The following is a 27,158-nucleotide window of genomic DNA, read 5'->3' as shown; positions in this document are numbered from 1 at the left end:
TTTAGTAACCAAAGCAGTGAGGAAATATATTTTTTAACAATTCCTGTTCAATTATATGAGATCAACGTAATCTTCGTATTGAATTTACTCCCAGGAAAAATAAGCCATGCACCAAAGATTTCAGGTATAACATATTAGGACAAGCAGTTTTCTGTGCTTTCTTTGCAAAATTATTCACTAATATTTTATCAAATGATTCAGAATCACTTACAGCAAATCCATCAATTAAGTTCAGACACTGTCCTGAATGAAAGCAGCTGATGTTAAAGAATTTGCAGCTGTCTATCAGTTCCTCACAGTTTCTTCCAATAAATCCTGGCATGCATCTGCGAAGAGACAAAATCATTAGTGCACCAGAGGTAGAGACAGGAGGCAAAGTCCAGAGGATTACCATTCGTGGTTTTCCTTGCTATGGCAGATCTGTTCCATCACAAATGCACTTCATGGAAACATGAATAGATGTTAAACTACTTTAATATGGGAAGTTAAGAAAGAATTTAAATGAGAGGTGAGTGAGGGGGATAACACAAGATGCTTCCAAAACAAAGAATGAGGAGCTGACTAATAGACCAAGGCACAATTTAGCAATAAAGCTCAATTTTGGAAGAATGACCATGTGGGCAGGCAACGTCTCGGGAGAATGTATCAGTACCCATCAGCCACATTTCCATCAAGGCTGAAGCATGCAGAAGAAAATGTATATGTATTCATTTTGAAGTTTTCACGACGTTCTGAAGTCCCAAAATAATTTGTATTCAATAAAGTAATTCTAAAAGGTGGTCATTGTGATAATGTAGGAAACAGAGCTATTCATTAGACACAACAATTTCCTACAAACAGATATGTGATAATAACTAATTAATTCATTTTTTGACATTAGTTTAAAAATAAAATATCGTGCACATATATTGTGTGCAAAATAACCCTCTTTCTTTCCTTCAAAAAAAAAGTAAATTTATCGATGGCCGTGTGGCTGTGGCCTTTTTTTACTTGAATGAACATTCTGAAAAGACCTGAGAGGAGCAGGTGACAGATATGGATTTCATTGGGATATTTTAGCTTTTAGTGGAGGCTGCATTATAAGTGGCCATTTGATTAGGTATAAGGGTGGAACCCAGTGTGGTCTTCTGCTTTTGTAGCCCATCTTCTTCAAGGTTTGACACCTTGTTCATTCAGAGATGCTCTTCTGCACACCACTGTTGTAATTTGTGGTTATGGAAGTTACCGTCACCTTTCTGTCAGTTGGAGACAGTCTGGCCATTCTCTGCTGATCTCTTTCATTCACAAGCTGCTTTTCCCACAAAACTGCTTCTCACTGGATTTATTTTTTGCTTTTCACCCCATTCTCTATAAATTCTAGAAACTTTTGGGTATGAAAATCCCAGGAGATCAGTAGTTTCTGAGATACTCAAACCCCATCTGGGACCAATAACCATTCCATGGTTAAAGTCACTTAGATCACACTTCTTCCCCATTCTAGAGTTTGGTCTAAATGACAACAGAACCCCTTGACCATGCCTGTATGCTTTTATGCATTGGGTTGCTGGCACATGATTGGCTGATATTTGCAACAATGAGCAGGAGTACAGGTACCTAATGAAGTTGCTACTGAGTGCATGTGACACGAACAGTGTTGCAAATTTCCCATTAGTAGCAAAGAAACTTCTGGTTTCAAAAAGACTAAGCTGCATTTAATTCACCCACCCTCATTCATTTGCAAGATAAAATAATTTAGCAGTTGAACAAACATGCCAATTAATCTTTATCAATTAGCGTACAACAAAGTCAAAGATAAAACAAGGAAAAGCCGAGCCATGGGGAGATTTGTGAACTATAGACTCAAAGTATACTGCCGTTCCCAATAGAATATTACTATTTTTAACAGATATCACATCTCACATCCTAATACACTGCATCATAAAGAATTAATTACAAAACAAAACCTACTAATTGACATTTGGAGTGAATCAATACCAAATGCTACCTCCATCTCTCAAGGTATCTTTCAAACAGATTGATCAATTACTCACTGAAATATTATTTTTGCAGTTTCATTTTGAATGTGTACCATGTCAAAAATATCTAATACTTCTCCTGGACAACATGAACTTGGCTATCAAAATTTTTTACTATAAAGAATGGATAAAGATAACTGGCTAATCCATTATTACCTATCTTTCAATTGATGGTAAATCATGTTAATTTTCTGTACTAGAAGGGCACCTAATTGTTTCAAAAACAGACTAGCATCTAGAAGAGATAGTTCCTTGTAATCACATCTATTTAGCAGGAATTTCATTTTTTTGCCTCACAGTGTTATATCCATCTATCAGCAGCATATCATATCAATAAGTCTCTTGTAAATCATACTGACACATTTTAATAATAAGCTTATTTAGATTGCACACAAATGGTGAGCTTTTCATCATTTAAATTGTGTGTTGATTTTAGTTAGTTTCTTATCCAATGACATCATGCTTCACCTGCACTGAATCTGTCCAACATGGGTTTGTGCAATCATCGAATTTATCAAAATGTGTTTGAAACTTTGTGCTTCCATCCATATTGCTAACAACAGTATCAGTTGGAAATATGTCTCTTTATTATGTTATTTGTCAAAACTAAACACAGAAAGGCACTAGCCCAAAATTCTTAAGGGTCATAATTACTCACTTCTCTTTTGAATGCCTATCATTTTGCATACAGTACTCTCCACTTCCTACTGCCTAACAATTCCCCAAACTGCGTTAATAATTTGCTTCAAATTAATGGTTTTTCATTTTAACTCTCAGGTGGAAATTTATTAGATGTATTTTGAAAAATCATATTAATTGCTCGTCTTCTTCTTTAGTTATTGCCTCAGACTACTCGGCTGGTTTTGACATGACCTACTCTCTACAAACTCTTGCTCAGTTTAATTTGTCCATCATTGGATTCCCAATCATTGTGCCCTAAACTGCAGGTTTCAAAATTGGCTCCATAACAGACACCAGAAAAACAAGTCCATAGTGTTTTGGTTTTTTCTCAAGTGTGGTTATTTAATATTTGTTTTACGGTTGCAATGTTTTACTGTAAATGCACAAATGCTGAATACCTGCAGTAATAACCTGTCTCTGTGTAGACACAGCTCCCATTGTTCAAACAAGAATCACAAGGTCCAACCACGTTCTCACACAGGTCTCCAGCATATTGAGCAGTGCAGGTACATGTGAAATTCTGGAAAGGAGTAAAGAACAAGCAGAGGAGAAAATAAAATATTTCAGCAATAGTCACCTGAAATTCCATAATTCCACTGATTTTTAAAAAGCAAAGTTAACATGTGATCATATCAGCACACTATATGAGGGATCCTTGAAGACAATCTAAAAGTGTAAGTCTGGTGGATCTAATCAAACTCCTCAATAAAATGAGTTTGTGAATATGTATTCATCAAACATCATGTTACACAGGAAATTCTGCAAATGCTGGAAATCTAAAGCAACACATTCAAGATGCAGGAAGAACTCAGCAGGCCAGGCAACATCTAAGGAATTGAATAAACAGTCAATGTTTCGGGCTGAGACTCTTCTTCAGGACTGGAAAGGAAGGGGGAAATGTCAGAATAAAAGGGGAGTGGAGGGGAAGGAGGTTAGCTTGAAGGTGATACAAGAAGCCAGGTAGGTTGGAAAGGTAAAGAGTTGGAGATGAAGGAATCTGATAGGAGAGGAGAGTGGACCATATGAAAAAAGGAAAGATAAGGGGACCAGGGGGACATGATAGGCAGGTAAGAAGAGATAAGAGGCTAAAGTGGAGCATAGAAGCATGGATGGGTGAGATGTTTTGATTTACCAGAAGGAGAAATCGATATTCATGCCACCAAGTTGGAGGCTATCCAAACGGAATATAAGGGGTTGCTCCTCCACCCTGAGGGTGACCTCCTCATGGCACAACAGGCAGCCATAGACTGATATATTGGAATGGGGATGGGGATAGGGATCAGAATTGAAATGTTTGGCCACCGGAAAGTTCTGTTTTTGGTGAATGGAGCGGAGGTGCTCGATGAAGCGGTCCCTCAATTTATAATGCGTTCACCAGTGTAGAAGAGACCTCATTAGGAGCACCAAACTCAATAGACGTCCCCAGCAGATTCACAGGTGAAGTGTTGCCTCACCTAGAAAGACTGTTTGGAGCCCTGAATGGAGGTGAGGGAGGAGGTGAATAGGCCAGTGTAGCTTTTTTGCTGCTTGCATGAATAAGTGCAAGGTGAGCGATTACTGGGGTGGGGACAAATAGACAAGGGAATCATGGAGGGAGCAATCCTGGGAAAAGTAGAGGTGGGGGAGGTAGAGGTATGTTTGGTGGTAGGACCCTTTGGAGATGGCAGGAGTTGCAGAGGATGATGTGTTGGATGCGAAGGCTCATGGGGTGGTAGGTAAGAACAAGAAGAATTCTACCACTGTTAAGGCGGCAGGAAGATGGGGTGAGTATGGATGTTCAGGTAATGGAGGAGATGTAAGTCAGGGCAGCATCAATGGTGGCAGATTTCATATTGAAATGTTCGGTGCAGCATACTAAAAAGGGTTCAAAGTTCAAAGTTCAAAAGCAGAGTCTCAGAAAGGCAACGTCCATTATTAAAGACCTCCAGTGCCCAGAGCATGCCCTTTTCTCACTGTTACCATCAAATAGGAGATACAGAAGCCTGAAGGCACACACTCAGTGATTCAGGGACAGCTTCTTCCCCTCTGCCAACCAATTCCTAAATGGACTTTGAAACCTTGGCCACTACCTCACTTTTTTAAATATACAGCATTTCTGTTTTCGCACATTTTTAATAATCTATTCAACATACATAATTTATTTACTTGCTTATTTATTATGTTTTATTTTATTTATTATTATTATTTTTCTCTCTCTGCTAGATTATGTATTGTATTAAACTGCTGCTGCTAAGTTAACAAATTTCACATCATGTGCCAGTGATAATAAACCTGATTCTGAAAGCAAATTTATTATCAAAGTATGTATATGTCACCATATATTGCCCAAGATTCATTTTTTTCCAGGCATTCACAGTAGAATAAAGTAGTACACCACACAAAGACTGACAAACAACCAATAGGTAAGTACAAACAAAAACACGATTAATTAAATAAATAATACTGAGAACATGAGTTGTAGAGTCCTTGAATGTGAGTCGATATGTTTTGGAATCAGTTCAGAGTCGTGGTGAGTGAAGTTATCCATACTGATTCAGGAGTCTGATTAATGTAGGGTAATAATAACTGTTACAAACCTCTAGTGTGTGACTTAAGACTCCTGTAAAAAGGACTTTGAAATGTCAGACTGGAAAAACAGGCACACAATTGATTTTTCTTTCCTTGTTTAATTACTAAGAATTACTGTGTGAGAGATGATGTTTTTGTGCTTGTGAATAGAAGGCGGCACTACAAGAGCAATGATTCAGAAGCTTTTCCAGAACATGTAAAATGTCCCTCTGTGAATGCAGCAAATTCTTCAATGTGGTGTGGGTCAGGAATCAATCAAGGTTCCCAGGAACAAAATGGAAATACTAAGGTGAAACAGTATAGGAGTGGGACTGCCTGAAAAGCTGCTTTACAGAGGTATAATGAATGAATGGGTTTTCTTCTGTACTGTTTGCATTATGATTTTGTGAGAGCAGGAAATCATGACTTAGAAAGCCATTGCAAATTGGAACTAAAGGCAGAAGGCAGATGGAAGTGGTTGGTGGAGAAAAGAGGGGTTATGGAAGTGGAAAAGCCCCAGTAGATCTTGGATTAACTTAAAGTATTCAATTTTTCATATTTTTCATTCTTTTTCCGTTGAAAGATGAACCATACTTACATTTATTCCATCATGACATACACCTCTGTTCAGGCAAGGTTCAGAAGAGCATTCATCCAAATTGATCTCACAGTTGTGTCCAATGAAACCAGCTGGGCAACTGCAGATATATCCTGGCATTGTGTTCTGACACACTCCCCCATTGAGACATGGCAGAGAATCACATTTCCTCATCATCTCCTCACAAAAGGGGCCTTTAAAAGACAGGATCACCATTAGTTTTGGAGCAGAAACAAAGCCTAGTCACTGCTAGATATGAAGTACTTCTGTGAATGTAATATCAGCTATTATTTCCTTCAGAACGATTTTCAGAAGGAAGTCTGTATGGTATTTCTGACATTTTTAACAAATCAATTTCATCTGATGATACAAAACAAAGGAAAAAAAAGTTGGCATGACATTCAGATACGAAGCAGTAGATGAATACAACAAACACACTCATTGCGAGGATAATGATATCCGTTAATAGAATGTTACGTTTTCACTTACATGAGCAAAAAAAGTCCTCTCGAATTTTCAAAAGTAACTACAATTGTGAACATGAAAGTTTTTGCGAACATTTTCAGGTACCTTGTGACAATCCTTTAGGGCTACATATGAACAAATGAAACAGAAGTGGGACTATGCCATGAGGCATTTTAAGCATTGTCTGTCATTCACAGATCATAATTTTTATTCAGCTTGTTACCCCACTATCCTCATCTATCTCATGTTCTGATTCCCTCAATAGCCAAAGATCTTAATGCTGAATAAACTTAGCAACTGAGCATTCATAGCGTTATGAAATGTTATCAATTGCCAGCCTGAGAGCAAAAGAAATTTTCATCTTGTACCTAAAATTCCAACATCCATGTTCACAACAAATTTCATGACATACTGTATGTCAGTGATATTAAACTTGATTCTGATTCTATGGTTGTGAATTTCAGTTTTAGTGTTCTCCATAAGGTACAAGATTCTACCGGAGACGACTCCCACTTTTTTTCTCAAAGCTCTAGAAGAATACAGCCCCAGCCCCTTTGGCAGAAACCAGGCTGGTTCCCACAATCAGATTTGTATGGTAACATGTGAAACTAAGATCAAAAGCAAGCTCTAATTAAATATCCACTTTCTTGTTGTTGCTTACATAGATCAAAGATTTGCCAAAACTCATATCTAATAAAGGTCCATATAATTTGTTGAGAGTTGTTATGATCTGTAATGCATTGCCTGAAAGGAAGTACATTCAGTTAATTATATACTTGAGGAAGAGAAAATTGCAGGACAGTGCTGAAAGAATAATGGAGGGGGACTAATTGGACAGCTCTTTCAAAGAGCATATTACATTGAACAATTTCTTACTGTACCGTATGCTTCTATGATTATAAATTGGAGCCAGAGGGCACAGCCTCAGAACTGAGGGACATCCATTTAGAACAGAGATAAGGAAAACATTCTTTTGCTAGAGGGTGGTGAATCTAGGTAATTCATTGCCACAGATGACTGTGCAGGCCAAGATATTGTTTATATTTAAAGTGGAGGTTGACAGGTTCTTGATTTATCAAGGCATTGAAGTTTATGGCAAGAAGGCAGGAGAATGAGGTTGAGAGGAATAATAAATCATCCATGATGGACTGGCGGAGCAAAGCCAATGGCTGAATGGATTAATTCTGATCCTATGTCTTATGGTCTCATAAAGATAGGAAGGAGCAGCAAAAGGTTAGGTCTTGGGATTAAGAGACAAGAAGTGTAGTTGGTACAACTGGTATTAGTCAAATGCTAAGACTCCTTCAATACACCATGGAGAGTTAACCCATCCTTTATGGAAACAGTGGTCTCTGAACTTTTACATCCAGTGAAATGGAAATCAGTTTAATATTTGTTCTGGATGATAGCACCTTCAACACTGGACTGCTCCCTCAGTCCTTCCATTATTACCACTGGCATACATTCCTGACCATGAGCATTCAGCGTTTAGAAAAAAAAACATATTTTTGTTTCAAACATACAAATGAAAATACACATGCACGATATCAGTGTCAACCATGATGCCTGCACATAGTCCAGACACCTCCAACCTGTTTCCCGTCCATGTGTATATTTAAATGCTTTTCTGGTGAGGACAGTTTCTCTTGAACTACTTTTTCTAGACACAGGGGTTCACAACCTTTCTTATGTCATAAACCAATACCATTAAGCAACGGGTCTATGGACTCCAGGTTGGAAACCTCTGCTATTGAATTTAAATGCTCCTGTCAGATATTCCTGAAAATTCCTCTGTTCCATAGAGACTAGGCCCTTCTTCTCACATCAAGACACATACCTGAGAGATCTCACCATTACAGTCACTTTGGTTACCTCCTCAAAAGACTCAAAGCTTCCTCCTCCTTTATATCAACATGATCTGAAATCTCAGCATTTCCTTCCTGAAGTCACTGTATCCCATGATGTTTTGTTTCGTGGTATACATGAATGCAGTTTGTGACAGAACAGGATGGCACTGCTAATTCTCCTGCTAACCTTGTCCCTTTGCCTGGTTAGTCACTCCTCCTCGTTCTATCTCTTGTCTAGTTTCCCCAGTAGTTCACACACTTTGCCCTCCTGTTCTGCAGTTCTTGGGAGTTCACCATTTATACACCCCAATAGAAAACAATTGCTAGCTTGGCCAATCAAAACAATCCCTTCAGTTAACATGCTGTACTGGTTTATAACTCATTAAAGTAAGGATTCTAGAGAACGGCATTCCAATCAGTTTTATTTCTTTTCACTCTCACCGTTACATCGGTTTGTAGATAGCAGAACGGCTCCAAAAGACCCAAGGGACAGTCTGGGGCATCCTAAAATAATGCCTGGGTAGTGGGGGCAGACACACTACACTCTTTGCAGGCAACGCCACTGCTGCGGAAACATTATTCCTTTATATTCATCTGATCATGCGGACACTGATCTATGGGTTTAACTAAGGCATTTGTGGTGGAATAAAATAGTAGGATGTCAGAATCTCTGTTGAAACTGTTCCAATTCTGCTTCTGAAATCATTATTATGGTCTGGCCCTGCCCCCCTCCCCCAGACCCACAGTAGAATTTCCTGGTCCTTCTAGGCCAGGCAGAGGCAGATTTAAACCCTCAGTCTGGCTTTGCTAGAGTGGTGTGGAGGTAGGATTTGATGGTTGGTGAATATTTATATTCGAAAGTTAAAGACAAAGTGTGTCATGGAGAAAGCCTCTGAATATTTGTAAATTTTTGTACATACATGTTTGTTTTCCTTTGTCGATTGTAAATACTTCATTTTTCTTCAAAACTTTTGGGGTCAGATTTTGCACGTTTTTCACCTGGCAGTGAATAAACCCCCTTGCACTAACATGCTGTTGTGGCTTACCATCTGCTTTTTTTCAACTGATGACCCCTGCTGGGCACACTTACCCACGTCTGAAAGTGAGGTGTGACACAGTTAAATGTCAATAAACTTAAACTTGAACTTGCCAAGGTTCTTATATACTGCTTTTACACTTATTTTCTCTTTATCTTGTTTATACTTTCCTGGTTTCTAAAATTTTACTATTAATCAGGGCTACTTCAACCTTTCACAACAGTGTAAGTCTTTTCTTTCAATTTAATGCTAACACTAATGATTTCAGTTATACATGGATAGATCAGTTTCTCTCCACAGTCCATACTTTTGAAAATATCTTTTCAAAATGTCTTTCGCTGTTTATGTACTGCATGTCATGTAATCTAATTTCTCATTGTGCTTTATCCAACTCTCCTTTCATGCCCATGTAATTCCCTTTAATTCAGCTCTGTTTAAATTCTGGTTTTAAACTTGTTTGTCACTCTCAGACTGAACATGAGATTTTATGACACTGTGATAACTCTTCCCCACAGTATTATTTATAATAATATTACTAATTCTCCCTGCTTCATTACAAACAACAAAATCTAATAAAGACTGTTTTTATTGGAGTCCATGAAATATTGCTTCAAGAACCAGAATAGAATGTAATCTGTGAACTCATACTGAAGGCTACCTTTGCCAGCTTGATTTTCCTAACCTAGATGAAGATTAAAGCATCTCATTTTATTGCATTAATGTTGTTACAAGCCCCAGTGATTTTTTAATTGACAGTCTGTCCAACAGAATAGCTACTGTTAAGGATCCAATATCATCCGCACACAAGTACTTTCTGTTCCTCTTCTGTACCAAACTGATTTTATTTCTGCATCTTTTGAGCCAAATGCATTACTGGATCACTACTGCTCTATTGTCATCCTTTATTTCAGACCAACAATTATTCCAAACACCAGGCCTTCTCTCAGCCCTTTTTCCAGCTCAGTATTTTTTAAAGTGTCAGTTACTCTGGAATATTCATTTCCCAGCATCAACCATCTTGAATCCAAGGCTCTAAAATGGCAATTGAATCAGAATCAGATTTAACATCATTGAAATATGTTGTAAAATCTGTTGTTTTGTGGCATCAGTACAGTGTAATACATAGAAAATATATGGTACAATAAGAAATATAAAAATAATAAATAAGTAGTACAAAGATCAAAATAATGATTGAATGTTTCAAGCTTCAGGTTTAAGTTTATGTATTATGACTACATCGCAACATTCATTGAAATGCGTTAACAAGTCTTGCCACACCAGCACAACAGCACCAACCTAGTGTTCCCACAATACTCAGCAGTACGACAAGCAACAAAACAAAACAATAACTCAAGTCCCATTTTCAGTCCCACCCATGCACATGCATAGTGCTCTAACCCCAGGACAGACAGCCTCCTTCGGCTTCCAGCCTCCAGTGGACTCAGATTCAGATGCAGATACACAGATATCAGGCTTTCGACTTCCAATGCGGATTTGCGAAGATGCACAGACCTGGGACTCTGGCCAATGGGCCTTGACTTCCAAACTTCCTATTTGTCCCTTGGGCCTCGATCCTCGGGATCAACTACAGGACCCACTGATCACTGAACACCAGGCCTCAAACTCTGGACTCACTGATGACAGGGACTCAAATACTGGGCCTCGAGTTTGGGTCTCACTAATTCATTGAACCCAGGGGATCCTCAGAGCTCTCTCCTCCTGCCTGCATGGAGCTCCAACTCTAGTACCCACTGACTACTTTCTGACCCTTGGGGAGTTACCAGCCTTCATTCTTGCCCCACATGCAGATGTCCCACATCCATGTCACTGACCTTTGACTTAGGACTTCAGTCTGCCCATTAATTCCTCTTATTTCCCCACATCCCTGTCCCTGAAACTATAATCTGACCCATACCTTCTCTCTATGTTCCCAAAACATCCCCACAAACCCAAGGAAAACACTAAAAAGCAAATAAAACTCAATGGTCACCACAGCTCAATGCCATCTTGACCATAGTGTTCATGGGTTCAGAAATCTGATGACAGAGGAAAGAAGCTATCCCTAAAACTTTGAGCGTGTGCACCTCCTTCCTGATGATAGTAATGATAAGAGGGCATTTCCTAGGTGGTTTTGGTTCTTAATGATGAAATCAGAATCAGAATCAGGTTTAATATCACCAACATATGTCGTGAAATCTGTTAACTTAATGGCAGCAGTACAAAATCCATGGTAAATAAATATAGAGGAAAAAACTGAATTACATTAAGTATGTATATGTCTATTGGCTCCTTATGGTTGTTGTAGCTGTGGTGGTACTGGGAACACACTTCCACTACCTATTAAATGCTCCCAATAGCATACACCTCAAATAGCCTCTGACAACCAAGTCCAGCTCCTGGCCTTCATGTGGGGCTTAGTGACTGAACCCTGTGGAGCCGTTTCTACTGACAGAAGAAAGGGCAAAGGTTGGTTACTGGCACCTTAAAACTAGTTGCTTTGGGCAGATGGGGCTCATCAGTCATGGTTAGCAGCTCATCTAGGAGAAGGAAAACTTTGATCTCAAACTTCCACTGCATTGCAGCTGTACCCACTCATGGAGAAGGCTTCAGAAGTATATCCCGAGGGAAAAATCCCTAAGGCAGTTCTACATAGAGTTCAATGCTGACTGGCAACTCCTGCAACACTTCTGGTACCAAACCATATTGGTCTCTGCAGTTCCTTTGGGTTCATCAAATGTGTGGAAAGGGGCAGCTTACTACATGGGCAACAGCTTGCTCTCCATATTGTACTGCCCAGACTTGTGTATCAAGGCAGGTAGGACACAAAATCTATGTCAACTCTGACCGATGGAAGCCTCAGCAGCACCGCAGATATGTCCATCAAACAGTTAAAATAAATTGTGCAAAAAATGATAAAGTCATGAGGTGGTGATCATGGGTTCAATGTCCATTTAAAAATCAGATGGCAAAGGGGAAGAAGCTATTACTGAATCACTGAGTGTGTGTCTTCAGGCTCCTGTACCTCCTTCCCAATAGTAACAGTGAGAAGAGGGCATGTCTTGGGTGGTGAGGATCTTTAATGCCTTCTTAAGGCATCACCTTCTGAAATGTCCTTAATGTTAAGCAGGCTAGTGCATATAATGGAACTGGCTAAGTTTACAGGGTTGAGTGCCTCCATAACAGACAGTGATGCAATCAATCAGAATGCTCTCCACAGTACCTCTGTAGAAATCTGTGAGAGTCATAGGTGACATACAGAATCTCCTCAAGTTTCTAATGAAGTATAGCCACTGGTGTGCCTTCTTCATAATTGTATAAATATGTTGGACTCAGGATAGATCTTCAGAGATGTTGACACCCAGGAACTTGAAGCTTTCTACTGTTGATCTCCCAATAAACACTGGTGCGTGTTCTCTGGATTTCTCTGGATTTTTCTGGTGTTCTCTGGATCCCTTCACCTTCCTGAAGTCCACAGTCAATACCTTGGTCTTACTGGTGTTGAGTAGAAAGTTGTTGTGACACTGCTTCACCAGATGATCTAACTCACTACCGGATGCCATTTTATTGTTGTCTGAGCTTCACAACAAGCTCACCAAGCAAAATTTGGTACAAATTTAAATAAGGAAATAATAGAAGTGTGTCAAAGAAGGAAGCTTTGAAGAGGCCAAGAAAGAAAGTCATTGAGCTATCTAGCGCAGAAATAGGCCCCTCAGGCCAACCAACCCAACCATGCTGATAAGGCTGATAGCCAAACTGAGAGAAGGTCCTAGGTTTAAACCTTGGGCAGCTGAAAGCATGTCCACTGTTGGTAGAGCAGTTAAAATCAGAGTCCAGATCACCATTTGAGATTCTATCCCTTAAACTCATTTATTTATATATGTGCAACCAATTTATCTAACCTTATCCAAATGCTTTGTATATTTAGACCTCTTGATTTTGACAACCATCCATTTCTCCTTTATGACTCATTTTTCCCTTTCTTTGACACATTAATTATTAATAGTTATTTTGCAGCAGTCTACTATCAGCTATTCTATTCTTTATAACCTTCTAACCCGCACTTGCCTCTACCCATATTTCTTGAGTTATTCAGTCCACCAGGACAACTGTCTTAGTTGACCCCCAGAATACCCCTTTCCATTCTGCTCCTAATTCCAATTTATTTCAGGAGACACAAGAGACAGCAGATGCTGGAATTTGGAGCAATGCACAAAAAAGCTGGAGGAACTCAGCAGGGCAGTTAGCATAGATGCTATCTGACCTGCTGAGTTCCTCCAGCTTTTTGAATGTTGCTCCCAATTCAGTCAGACTGTTTCAAATTCTAGTCCATTTAAATTGCACTCTGCATGAACATTCTCAATCTCATCATCACATATTGAATATAAACCAGCAGTAATCAGTGGAAACAAATAGGGCCTGAGAGAAGGGTAACTATCAAGCTAGTTAACCATCATTCACATGACAGAGCCTCAGCATGTTAAAGAACTTGTAATTATTTATGGGCTTCAATTTTTAATGTAGCTCATTGTGATGTCTTAAAATTCAAAGAAGCAGCAAATGCTGAACAGGTCTCAGAACAGATGAGAGAAAGCAATGCTTTAAAATTCCCAAATACCAGAAAATTTATTGCTTTTGACTATATCCAGAAATCTGGACAAATGTGTTCATTTTTTTATTAGCATGGAAGACACACAAGAAAAAGAAATAGTGACTAATCACAAAAGGTTAGGAAAGTTGAGTACATTGTATTTCATGTTCAACTCACTAAGACCTAAGTTTGCTAATTTCCAAATTTTGGAACTGAAAACTTGCCCTGTGTATTTTGCATTCAAAACACAAAAATAGCTGTACCAATGATTTCTTGAACTATTTGAATCAAGAATTTACTCCGTGTCCTAATCAAAATTGTAACATAGAAACATAGAAAATAGGTGCAGGAGTAGGCCATTCGGCCCTTCGAGCCTGCACCGCCATTCAGTATGATCATGGCTGATCATCCAACTCAGAACCCTGTACCTGCTTTCTCTCCATACCCTCGATCCCTTTAGCCACAAAGGCCATATCTAACTTCCTCTTAAATATAGCCAATGAACTGGCCTCAACTGTTTCCTGTGGCAGAGAATTCCACAGATTCACCACTCTCTGTGTAAAGAAGTTTTTCCTCATCTCGGTCCTAAAAGGCTTCCCCTTTATCCTTAAACTGTAACCCCTTGTTCTGGACTTCCCCAACATCGGAAACAATCTTCCTGCATCTAGCCTGTCCAATCCCTTTAGAATTTTATACGTTTCAATAAGATCCCCCCTCAATCTTCTAAATTCCAGTGAGTATAAGCCTAGTCGATCCAGTCTTTCTTCATATGAAAGTCCTGCCATCCCAGGAATCAATCTGGTTAACCTTCTCTGTACTCCCTCTATGGCAAGAATGTCTTTCCTCAGATTAGGGGATCAAAACTGCACACAATATTCTAGGAGTGGTCTCACCAAGGCCTTGTACAACTGCAGTAGAATCTCCCTGCTCCTGTACTCAAATCCTTTTGCTATGAATGCCAACATACCATTTGCCTTTTTTACCGTCTGCTGTACCTGCATGCCCACCTTCAATGACTGGTGTACAATGACATCCAGGTCTCGTTGTATCTCCCCTTTTCCTAATCGGCCACTGTTCAGATAATAATCTGTTTTCCTGTTCTTGCAACCAAAGTGGATAACCTCACATTTATCCACATTAAATTGCCATGAATTTACCCACTCACCTAACCGATCCAAGTCACCCTGCATCCTCTTAACATCCTCCTTACAGCTAAAACCGCCGCCCAGCTTCGTGTCATCCGCAAACTTGGAGATGCTGCATTTAATTCCCTCGCCTAAATCATTAATATATATTGTAAACAACTGGGGTCCCAGCACTGAGCCTTGTGGTACCCCACTAGTCACTGCCTGCCATTCTGAAAAGGTCTCGTTTACTCCTACTCTTTGCTTCCTGTCTGCCAACCATTGTGTTACACTTCCTGCCATTTCTATTATTGATTGGGATCAGATAAAGTCCTATTGTAGAAATCCTGTTTAAGTGGACAGCTGAAGTCAGATTAAGCTCAGATGTGACAGTCCCACACCTGTCAACATTCAAGAAGGCTGGATGTTGACTATGCCAAAACGATCTGTTAATTCACACAACAAAATTCTGAAGGAACTCAGCAATTGTCAGGTATCATCTATGGATGGGAAAAAAAACAATTGATGTTTTGAACTGAGACACTCAATCAGGACTGGAAAGGAAGGGCACATAAACCAGAAAAAGGAAGTGGGGAAGGGGAAGGAGTACAAACTGGCAGGTGATAGGTGAGACAGGTAAGAGGTGGGTATGACAGGGTTTGAAGTGAGAACCTGAGAGCTGATACGTGGAAAATGTAAAGAGCTGAGATAAAAGGCATATAATAGGAGGACAGTGGACTATGGAAGCAAGGAAAGATGGAAGGGAAACAGACGAAGCTGATGGTCAGGGAAGAAGAGAAAGGGTGAGCAGGGAACCAGAATAGGGAATGGAGAAAGCGAGAAGGAAGGAGGTGGGGGAGAAATCACTGGAAGTTAGGGAAATTGATTGTCATGCCATCAGGTTGGAAGTTACCTGTATAGAATATGACTGGTTATTGCTCAGTCTGAGTTTAATGTCATCAGACAGTAGAGGAGGTCATGGACTTCTGTCCTTTCTTTTCTAGAAGGGTCTCAGTGCAAAATGTTAACTGTTCTCTTCCATCAAGGCTGTCTGACTTGCTGAGTTAATCCAGCACTTTTTGTGTGTCTCTTAAAATCTCCTTCATCTGTAGAATCACTTTTGTCTATGTGTTAATTCAGACATATCACACTTCCACTCTAGAGGCCAGAATGAAACTGCGAACACAAATTGAAGCACTGGTACTGTACTTTGGCACTTGCAGCTATGGATAAATTATTAATATTCCTATTGCCCATTTTGATTGACATAAAAATTACATGGAAATGTTCTACAAGGAGGGGAGGTGTTCTGCCCAGTAACATGGAAACATAGAACATAGAAAGCTACATCACATTACAGGTTCTTCAGCCCACAATGTTGTGCCAGCCAGGGAACTTACTCTAGAAACTGCCTAGAATTTCCTTACTACATAACACTCTATTTTTCTGGGCACAATGTAGCTATCTAAGAGGCTGTTAAAAGACCCTATTGCATCAGCCTCTACCATTGTCATTGGCAGTGTTTTCCATGCACCCACCAATGTCTGTGTGAAAGACTTACCTCTAATGTCCCTCTAGTACTTTCTCCCAAGCACCCTCGCGTTAGCCATTTGAGCCCTGGGAGAATCCTCTGGCTATCTACATGATCAGTTGTCATGATTAATTTCTTAATCAACATTGCAAAAAAATTAGTAGGTTACAGTCCTACTGCAGTTTGAGGGATCTTGCTGTGCAAAAAATGATGGCAGGCATCAATACTCCAGAATTATTCCACTGGCTCTGAAGATACTTGAGATAGGGTAACACAGCGTTCCAGATAAATGCAAGTCTTTCTTCAGAGGAAATGGAAGATATTGAGCAGAAATTATTGATCTGACAGCTGTGAGCAGATGCACAATTAAACAGTATACATACAGTTAATCTGAGTTTAGTATGCACACAGTTTTGCTTTGTATATATGCAGTAGGCCCTTTATTAGGTAACTCTTGCATCTAATAAAGTGGCCACTGATTGTATGTTTGTGGTCTGTTGCTGTAACCAACCCACTTCAAGGTTCCATGTGTTGTGCATTCAGAGATGCCCACTGTTGTGGCACGTGGTCATTTGAATTACTATCAGCTTGAACCAGTCTGGCCATTCTCCTCTGACTCTCTCATTAACAAGCCATTTTCAGCCACAGACCTACTGATCACTGGCTGCTTTTTTCTTTGTTTTTCCATTCTCTGCAAGCTCCAGAGACAGTTGTGCTGGAAAATCCCAGGAGATCAATAATTTCTGTGATAATCAAAGCACCACATCTGGCATCAACAATCATTCCGTGGTCAAAGTCACTTAGATCATTTTTCTTCCCCATTCTGATGTTTGGTCTGAACAACAATTGAACCGCTTGACCATGTCTGCATGCTTTTATGTATTGAGTTGCTGCCACATGACAAGCCAATTAGAGATTTGCATTAACAAGCAAGTGTACCTAATAAAGTAGCCACTGAGTGTATATTGGGAGGATTGATATCAGGCAAATGCAGTGGCATCCAACAACATGCACTGTGTCCCTGGCTGCCATTTCTAGGCATTACACTCTGCAGCTTTCTGATGTAGACACAGGCATCTAACACTGCTGTGGACATTTCTGCACAATTTAGAGGTACACCCCAACATAAAACCCAACCAGATCAGAGAATCTTGCTTGGATAGGTTCCCTTTTAAGTCATTTGCTTCTTAATAGTTCTTTTTATATAGAGCCAATAAAAGAATAACCACTACCTGAGTACTTCAAACACTAGCTGGTTGAATAGAGCTGCAACTCCTAAGTAGCGTAACATCATCTGACAGAGCAGTGTGATCTATTTGTATCCTATCTACTGCCCTAAACATTTATTCCCTCCATTATCAGTGCATAGCGGTTGTTGTACATACCATCAAGAAGATACAATGCAGTTATTTCATAGAAGTGTGCAAGGCAATCATTGGCATCAATCATGTTGACAGCCAGCGAGTTTTTTCCCAGGACAAAAATGGCTATTGTGAGGAGGCGTAATTTTAAAATGACTGAAGGGAAGTATAGGTTAGGTTCTTAAACAGCGTTAAAACATGGGTTATGAACTTTAATTATCTCAAAGAAAAAATAGCTATAGTCACTGAACACTTCGATGCAAGGATACTTATTAGGTGAGTCAAAAATCAAACTTACAAAAATTAGTGAAAATAGTGAAAAGAAAAATGCCAATATTTACAAATATATATACCTACAAGAAAACATGATAATGGCTCTCTGTTTATTCTTGTCCAGAGAGAACTTCTCATATCGCCCCTATACTTAGGGCGATAAGCTTCTTTTATAGGCACAAGGACATTCCATCTTTAATTACCAACAAAATGATCTTAAGACTACACACAAATTAGAATATGTTGCACACCACAGTATAATTACAATTATATTACAAAATAAACAAAAGTACCTACATTACAGTATACAAACAGCATATACATATTTACATATCCCCATTACGAAAGAAATGGAGTATTTCACAGTTTATGGCAGGAAATGCACCGTAAAGCCAACCCAAGTGCATCAGCTCTTCAGGGTCCAGCTGACACCACAGAACTGCTGGGAGATGGTGCAGTTAAGTAAAAATAAAGAATGAAATTAAACTAAACTTGGTGTCTGACTCTGAATGTGGGGGTGAGGGGTGTGGTTAGTGAATTAATTATGAGAATGTACCCCGGAGACTTTGAAGTGTGTACACTCACCGCAATGACAGCTGAATTGCAAGGGTGCGGGGGGGTGGGGGGTGGTGCAGTGTGTGTGTGTGTGTGTGTGTGTGTGTGTGTGTATGAGAGAGAGAGAGAGAGAATTCTCATGTGCAAAGAGTGCATTTACCAAGTGCTCTCCATCATGCACAGACAATGGTAGGTGCATGGAATGTGCTCCCAGGGTTATTGGTAGGGCATATACATTAGGGACATTTAAGAGACTTTTAGATAGGCAAAAGGTTGAAAGAAAATTGAAGGGCTGTGTAGGAGGAAAAGGGTTACATTGAACTTTCATCAATATGCCTGGTAGATAAGCACATGAATGAAAGAAGGGCCATGAGACAAGGAAGGGTTAAAAGATTGCCACAACATCATGGCTGAAGGGCCTGTTCTGTTTATGTGCTTGCACAGGGCTACGCAAACTGCTCTCTCCAATACCACAGGCTTCTTCACCAGGAAGTGCAAGTTCAGCAGATGCATGGGGACACCCCCACCAGTGGATTCTCCTCCAAACTGCACAAGATCCTGCCTTTGAAATACATACCAGTCCATCATTGTCACAGGGTATAAATCCAGGAACTCTGACCCCAATAGTATTGTGAGAGCACCTTTCTCAACAGTTCGCAGAGGCAGCTTGCCACCACTTTCCGAAGGGCATTTCAGGGTGGGCTATAAATGGTGCACTTGGCAGTGATTGCCAGATTCCAGAATATGAATAAAAAAAACTCTGTTTGTGCCTCAGATTGTACTTTAACTTGCTGTTGATTTGAAATTGAAAGATGGCTTGAATTTTCTTCCAGAGCTTGACCTTCACTGAAATTTATGATGAACCTCTGCCACCTGAATATTAAGTACGTAAACATGAGAGACAGGAAATGTTGATCAGTTGACCTTTTCAAAATTGCATTGCACAAGGTTAAAACAGCCAAAGAACTAATGTGTTGAACACGGCCTCAAGACTTCCCATTTTATAAATTATTTTGTCTGCTAAATGTTTTTTATTAAATAAAACATACACTGGTTTTAAAGCTTTTCAGGAGATAACACCTGCTTGCTGGTATAGTAGGTATTAAGAAATCGACAGTGGAAGAAGAGTCATTTTTCAGTGAGGCAATTCATTTCTTATTGATTAGAAATGGGATGGTGATCTGCATAAGAATTTGGTGATTTAGGAATGACAGTTGTGTATAAAGGAAAACTTTGTTCCACATGTGTGATTAAACATTAAACATTAGGTTTAATTGTTTCAGGTACATTGAAACATACGCTGCTTGAATCAACGACCAATACAATCTGAGGACATGCTGGGGGCAGCCCACAAGTGTCACTCCAATTCCACCACCAACATAGCATGCCCACAACTTACTATCCCTAACCTTACACCTTTAGAATGTTGGAAAAAACCAGAACATCCGGGGGAAACTTCGGGAGAGGGTACAGACTCCTTACAGGTGACAGGAGGGATTGAAACCCTGTGAATGCTGGTGCTGTAAAGCGATTGTGCTAACCACTGCCTATCATGTTGTCCCATTATTAGGATAAAATACAAATTCTTTTCTACCCCATAATGGTAGCAGAAAGCATAATATCAAAATAAATCAGTGGCTTTGCTTAAAATTTACAGTTATTGAGTTTCCACTTGGTGCAATGGAAAATATCTGATAACTTTTATGAAGAAGTAAAACATCATTTTTGTTGTTCTTGTAATAATGGTCAAATAGGAAAAAAAAATAGGAAGGATAGGCTAATGATAGTATGATCCTAATAATTTATTTTAATAGAAAATTGCACATTACTGGTAATTCTATCTGTAAAATGAAAAGCAGTGCAGATGCTGGAAAACTGAGATGAAAGGAATCCACAGAAGATCAAGCAGCAAGAGGAAAGAAAAAAAAATCACTTGACTGTGATGAAAGTTCATCATCTTGAAACATGCACTCTGTTTCTCTGTTCCCTATTGTGTCTGATCTGCACAGAATTTCCAATGGCCTTTGTCTTTTAGGTTTTGGATTCTCTGTTAGGTTTTGGGTTGTTTTGTTCTTTACCCATAATCTGAACTATATTTGAATTTCTAAGCCTACATTCAACGTCAATAATCTTGTGATAGATGTATGGTTTGAGGCTTTGTAGCCTCAAGTATTTGCTTGTCCATCATCCACCATGAACTGAAATTTGCATCAGATGCAACTCAAAGCAAACCGGAAGAATTAAATTCTTCAATCCGAGTCTTCAAAGTAAGAGGAAAAATGCATGAAGAAAAGAAGAGCAAGGGCTATTCAAACTAACAAACCTCCTGCTTAAAATTAGATTAACTTTTTTTCATCTTAAAGTAGTGGTTCTACAGAGAAAATACAGTTTCAATTGGATCATCTGGTACGATAAAAGAACCAGTTATCTGAGCTCACGATGGCAGATTACAGTGGTCACATGGAAAGGAAGAACTTGCAAATAATGCCTTATTTTGACCTCAGAACTTAAATTGTTTTGAAACCATTGGATTCTGAGAACTGTTATCATTCTCCTCTGGAATGATTCTATTTCCTCATGCATCTGTCAGGAAGATTGGGACTCTGAACAGGCATGCGTGAATGCTGATGCTCCACATTTCCAAAGAGGTGATTTGCACCAACATCCTGACCATGTATCAAGACTGGTTTGTCATGGACTCATAACATTCATTTCTTGCAGTGCCCCAGAAAATACATAGGTGAATCTGGCTACCAAATTGCCAGGAGAAACCAGGAGTAGGTTCAACTACTGCATTCACTTCATTTGAGAGGAAGAGTTACAAAGAAGAGAGATATACCACACACAAAATGCATTATTTTTGAATTGAGCTTAGTGATGGATACTTGTTTCTGTTTAGCTTATTTCTGTTTAGATAGTCCTTTTCTTTAAAAAAAGTTTAATAATTTTACTTTTAATTGTGTGACAAGTTTTTGAAGTATTTCTGAATAACAGTGACATTCATAAACATTCTTTCTTTTAATAATTTTGACAGCCAGTTGAGGTTTAAGGTTGGTGGTGGAAGGCCATGCACTGTGCAGGCATGTTGCAGCCAACTTAATTGTGGAAGTTAACACTTCAAGGTCCAGTGAAGATATGAAGGAATTTAATGTGCAGATAAAGAGAGAGTGAGGGGTATACTAGATGTATGAAGGGATGGGCTTTGCTTATCACTGCCAACAAATATTGGGTCAATGCAGAAGGGTCAGATTGAGTGGGTCTCTCTGAGAATCGAAGCACCTCCTTCAAGGAGCATCCACTTATACATGTGGTGGAAGACCAAACTGAAAACATACGGTAAAAAGACATTATAAATTAAACATGTAATAAGGAATATATTTACTGTTTAGTATACATTCTCTATCAGAAAGTTGATGGGGAGCTTAATGAAATATACATGTAAGAAAAGGAATTGGAGAGCATGTTGACAGTGTGAGATAAAGCAAGGTAGGGAAACATGGATACAGAGTATAATGCCAACATGCACTCAGAGGTCCCTTTATTAGATAATAATAAAGTACTTAATAAAGTGTCATTGAGTGTATGTACATGATCTTCTGCTGCTTCATTTCAAGATTCAAGTTGTTGTGCATTCAGAGATGCTCTTCTGCACACCACTGTTGTAACGTGTGGTTATTTGAGTTACTGTCACCTTCCTGTCAGCTTGAACTAATATGACCATTCTTCTCTAACCTCTCTCATCAACAAGGCATTTCCACCCACAAAACTGCTGCTCACTGAATGTTCTTGTTTTATTTTATTTTACTCTATTCTCCGTAAACTCTAGAGACTGTTGTGCGTGAAAATCTCAGGGGATCAGCAGCTTCTGAGACACTCAAACCACCCAGTGTGGCAACCATGATCATTCCACAGTCAAAGTCACTTAGATCATATTTCTTTATCACTCTAATGTTGGTCTAAACATCTGAACTTCTAAAGTGGGGGGTTCCTAATCTTCTAAGTTCCATGGACCAATACCATTAAGCCAGGAGTCCCTGCACCCCAGGTCTGCATGGTTTTATGCATTGAGTTGCTGCCACATGATTGACCGATTAGATATTTGCATTAACAAGGTGTTCAGGTGTACCTTATAAAGTGGCCACTGAAAATTTTAAGAACTTAAAAATAATGGTTTCCACATAGACTACATGGAATAATGAAGCAGATGTTTATGTTCTGAATTGTGCAAAGGATTTTAATAGCTAGTAGATTGTGTAAGGAATATTATACCAGGAGAGAGAGAGACACACACGCGCACACAAGAGACTGCAGTTGCTGGAACCAGAGGTAACAAACAGTCTGCTAGAGGAATTCAATGGTTCAAGCAGCGTCCCTAGGAGGAGAGGAATTGCCTATATTTCAGGTTAAAATCCTTCATGGGAATGGATGTGGGGTCTGAATTCAAAACGGTGACAATTCATTTCCACCCACATCTGCTGCTTGACTGACTGAGTTCCTCCAGCAGAGAGAGGATCCAGTCTTCAATGAAACAGATTAAAGTACCTGCAGCAATCCCACACGAATGAAGTCTGGTGCCCTCTTATTGAGTGCATGGGAGATTGTGAATATAGCAGATAAGTTCCACATTTTACATGGGTTCTGTGAGTACTTGTACATCTTAAATAGTTTCCTGCTCTTTTGCACCAAACACATCAACACCGTGTCACCTTTTGGTGGGGTTAGATGTGCCGGTCCATTGAGATTCAGGTTAATGCTGACCTCCAAGTTATTGATGGCAGGAGTCTCTCTTGTTGGACATGGTCATTGCCTGATAAATTTTAGTATGAACGCTACTTGCCACTTAATCAATGCATCAATAACACAAGAAATTCTGCAGATGCTGGAAATGTTAAGCAATACTCACAAAATGCTGGAGGCACTCAGCAGATCAGGCAGCATCAATGGAGAGGAATACACTATCAATATTTTAGGCTGAGTCCCTTTATAGGCACTGTTGGCTAGGTCTTGCTGCATGCAGACACAGGCTCTGTTCATTGGTTTAAAGTTTTGAATGAATAAAACATATTGGAATTATCAGCAAATCTCCCCTTTTGAAGTCATAGAAACATAGAAAACCTACAGCACAATATGGGTCCTTTGGCCCACAATGTTGTGCCGAACATGATTCTACCTTAGAAATTACTAGGCTTACTTATAGCCCTTTATTTAACTAAGCTCCATGTACCTATCTGAAACCCTCTTAAAAGGCCCTATCATATCTGACTCCACCACCGTTGCTGGCAGCCCATTTCATGCACTCACCACTCTCTGAGTAAAAAACTTACCCCTGACATCTCTGTAGTACTCTCCAACACTTTAAACCTGTGTCCTCTTGTGGCAACCATTTCAGTCCTGGGAAAAAGACTCTGACTATCCACATGGTCATCATTGAAAAGCCATAAGACCATAAGATTTAGGAGCAGAAGTAGGCCATTTGGACCATCGAGTCTGCTCCACCATTGAATCATGGGCTTATCCACCATCCAGTCATCCCCACTCCCCTGCTTTCACCCCATATCCTTTGATGCCCTGGCTAATCAAGAACCTATCTATCTCTGCCTTAAATACATAGAATGACTTGGCTTCTACAGCCACTCGTGGCAACAAATTCCACAGATTTACGACCCTCTGACTGAAGTAATTCCAGCACATCTTAGTGCTAAAAGGACATCCTTCAATCCTGAAGTTATGCCCTCTGATGCTGGAATCCCCTACCATGGGAAATAACTTTGTTATTTCTAATCTGTTCAGGCCTTTTAACAATCAGAATGTTTCTATGAGATCACCCGTTGTTCTCCTGAACTCCAGGGAATACAGCCCAAGAGCTGCCAGACGTTCCTCATATGGTAACCCTTTCATTCGTGGAATCATTCTTGTGAATCTGCTCTGAACCCTCTCAAATGTTAGTATATCCTTCCTAAAATAAGGAGCCCAAAACTGTACACAATACTCCAAGTGTGGTCTCACGAGTGCCTTATAGAGCCTGAACATCACATACTTGCTCTTATATTCTATACCTCTAGAAATGAACCTGGAGGTTACCCTTTAGAGTATCTCACACAAGGACTCTCAAGTCTCTTTGCATCTCTGCATTTTGAATTCTCTACCCATCTAAATAATAGTCTGCCCATTTTATTTCTTCCACCAAAGTGCATGACCATACACTTCCCCACATTGTATTTCATTTGCCACTTCTTTGCCCATTCCTCTAAACTACCTAAGTCTCTCTGTAGGCTCTCTGTTTCCTCAACACTACCCGCTCCTCCACCTACCTTTGTATCTTCGGTAAATTTAGCCACAAATCCCTTAATACCATAGTCCAAGTCATTGACATACATCGTAAAAAAGTAACAGTCCCAACAATGACCCCTGTGGAACTCCACTGGTAACCAGCAGCCAGCCAGAATAGGATCCCTTTATTCCCAATCACTGTTTTCTGCTGACCAGCCAATGCTCCACCCAGCTAGTAACTTCCCTATGACTCCATGGGCTCTTATCTTGCGAAGCAGCCTCACATGTGGCACCTTGTCAAAGGCCTTCTGAAAATCCAAGTACACCACACCTACTGCATCTCCTTCGTCTAGCGTGCTTGTAATTTTCTTAAAGAATTGTAATAGGTTTGTCTGGCAGGATCTTCCTTTCAGGAAACCATGCTGGCTATGATGACCATGCCTATCTTGTGATGTGCCTCCAGGTACGCCGTAATCTCACCCCTAACAATCGCTTCCAACAACTTCCCAACCACTGATGCCAGGCTAACAGATATATAGTTTCCTTGCTGCTGCCTCCCACACTTCTTAAATAACAGAGTAACATTTGCAATTTTCCAGTCATCCAGTACAATGCCAGAATCTATCGATTCCTGAAAGATCATCGTTAACACCTTCACAATCTCTCCAGCTTTTTCCTTCAGAAACCATGGGTGCATTCCATCAGGTCCAGGAGATGTATCCACCCTCAGACCTTCTGAAAACCCTCAAGCATCCTGAGCACCTTCTCATTCATAATTTTCACTGCACAAACTCCACCTCCCTGACACTCTTGAACATCTGGTATACTGCCGACATCTTCTGCTGTGAAGACTGATGCAAAATATGCATTCAGTTCTTCTGCTATCTCTGCATCTCTCAATACAATATCTCCAGCGTCATTTTGTATTCGTCCTATATCTACCTTCGACTCTTTTTTATCCTTTATATACTTAAAAAAAACTGTCTTCTTTGATATTAGTCACCAGCTCCCTCTCATAATTCATCTTTTCCTTCCAAATGACCTTCTTAGTTTCCTTCTGCAAGTTTTTAAAAGCTTCCCAATCCTCTATCCTCCCACTGCCTCTGACTTCCTTGTATGCACTCCTTTTGCTTCTACTTTGACTCTGACTTCAGTTGTCAGCCATGGTAATGTCCTTCTTCCCTTTGAAAATTTCTTCTTATTTGGAATATTTCTGCCTTGCGCTTCCCTTATTTTTCGCAGAAACTCCAGCCATTGCTGCTCTGCTGTCCTTCCTGCAAACGTCCCTTTCCAGTCAACTTCGGCCAGTTCCCCTCTGATGCCATTGTAATTTGCTTGTAACATCTGAATGTTGATGGGCTAAGGAAATCCTGTGTGCTGTCCTGGATCAGTGTTGAATTATGTTCAACAAACACCACCAATACTTTCTGTTCTTTTTCCAAAGGTGGTGTGATCAGTGATTACAGTATGATAAGAATATATTACAGTACCTCATGGTACATACTATTTACAGTTTCAAATTATAACATGATCAAGCCCCTGAAGTGTTCACCCATCCCAGAAATCCCACATTGTTCTTGTGGACATCTCATGTTTCTTCTCCAGGGTCACATGGTCACAGGCTTAACACCTGAAGAGGGGCAGACAACGCTCAACTGCTCCTGCCTGGACCTGTGAATGGCCACCTCAGCCAGTCGCAGGAGCAAACAGACCGGAGGTTCGTCTCAACTGACCCACTCCCCTCCATACAGATGAGGGAAGGCTGAAATGCAGAGAAAACCTGAGGAGCATCTCCTTCAGATAGGCAGATAGCAGCTGCAACCTTTCACATTCTATATACACTTGACACAGCCACAGACATGACAGATGGTGACAAAAATCAATCTTTCATGACCATGGACAAGTGTATGTCTGTTGAAGAAAGCTGCTCTTTCACTCACTGTGGCAGAGTTTATTGATACATGAAGAGGTTGCCTGTCAGAAAATGCTCTCCTTTTTAAGATCAGCCAAGATCACAATACACAAGGTAACCTCTGCTGCTGAGATGTTTGTGAATGCTTGAGACCATGTAGAAAGATTTTTGACTGTTACTAAATGACTCAGATACATAACTACATAACAGAGAATGCAATTACTGAAGCAACTCATTGCCATTTTTATTGGTGAGAGCAATAATTTTCCTCAGGCTATCTGATACAGACTAATGAGCTTACTCAACCTTACACAATAAAAATATTCTTTCATTTAGTCTGCATTAGGTGCTGCA

General features: G+C 39.8%; 1 protein-coding gene across 1 annotated transcript in view; it reads right to left on the bottom strand.

Annotated features, from left to right (window-relative positions):
* The window catches only part of eys (eyes shut homolog), a 1,854,977-nt gene that overhangs the window by 1,525,671 nt on the left and 302,148 nt on the right, over window positions 1-27,158 (bottom strand). Inside the window, exons 3-5 of the mRNA XM_073056513.1 lie at window positions 5,842-6,035; window positions 3,095-3,216; window positions 212-326 (exon numbers count right to left, since the gene is read on the bottom strand). Of these exons, the coding sequence (XP_072912614.1) occupies window positions 212-326; window positions 3,095-3,216; window positions 5,842-6,035 (431 nt within the window). The remainder of the gene's footprint in view (window positions 1-211; window positions 327-3,094; window positions 3,217-5,841; window positions 6,036-27,158) is intronic.

Source organism: Hemitrygon akajei, chromosome 9 (genome assembly GCF_048418815.1).
Source record: "Hemitrygon akajei chromosome 9, sHemAka1.3, whole genome shotgun sequence".
In the NCBI taxonomy this organism is placed as follows: domain Eukaryota; kingdom Metazoa; phylum Chordata; class Chondrichthyes; order Myliobatiformes; family Dasyatidae; genus Hemitrygon; species Hemitrygon akajei.
This window is presented reverse-complemented; position numbering and strand designations above follow the sequence as displayed.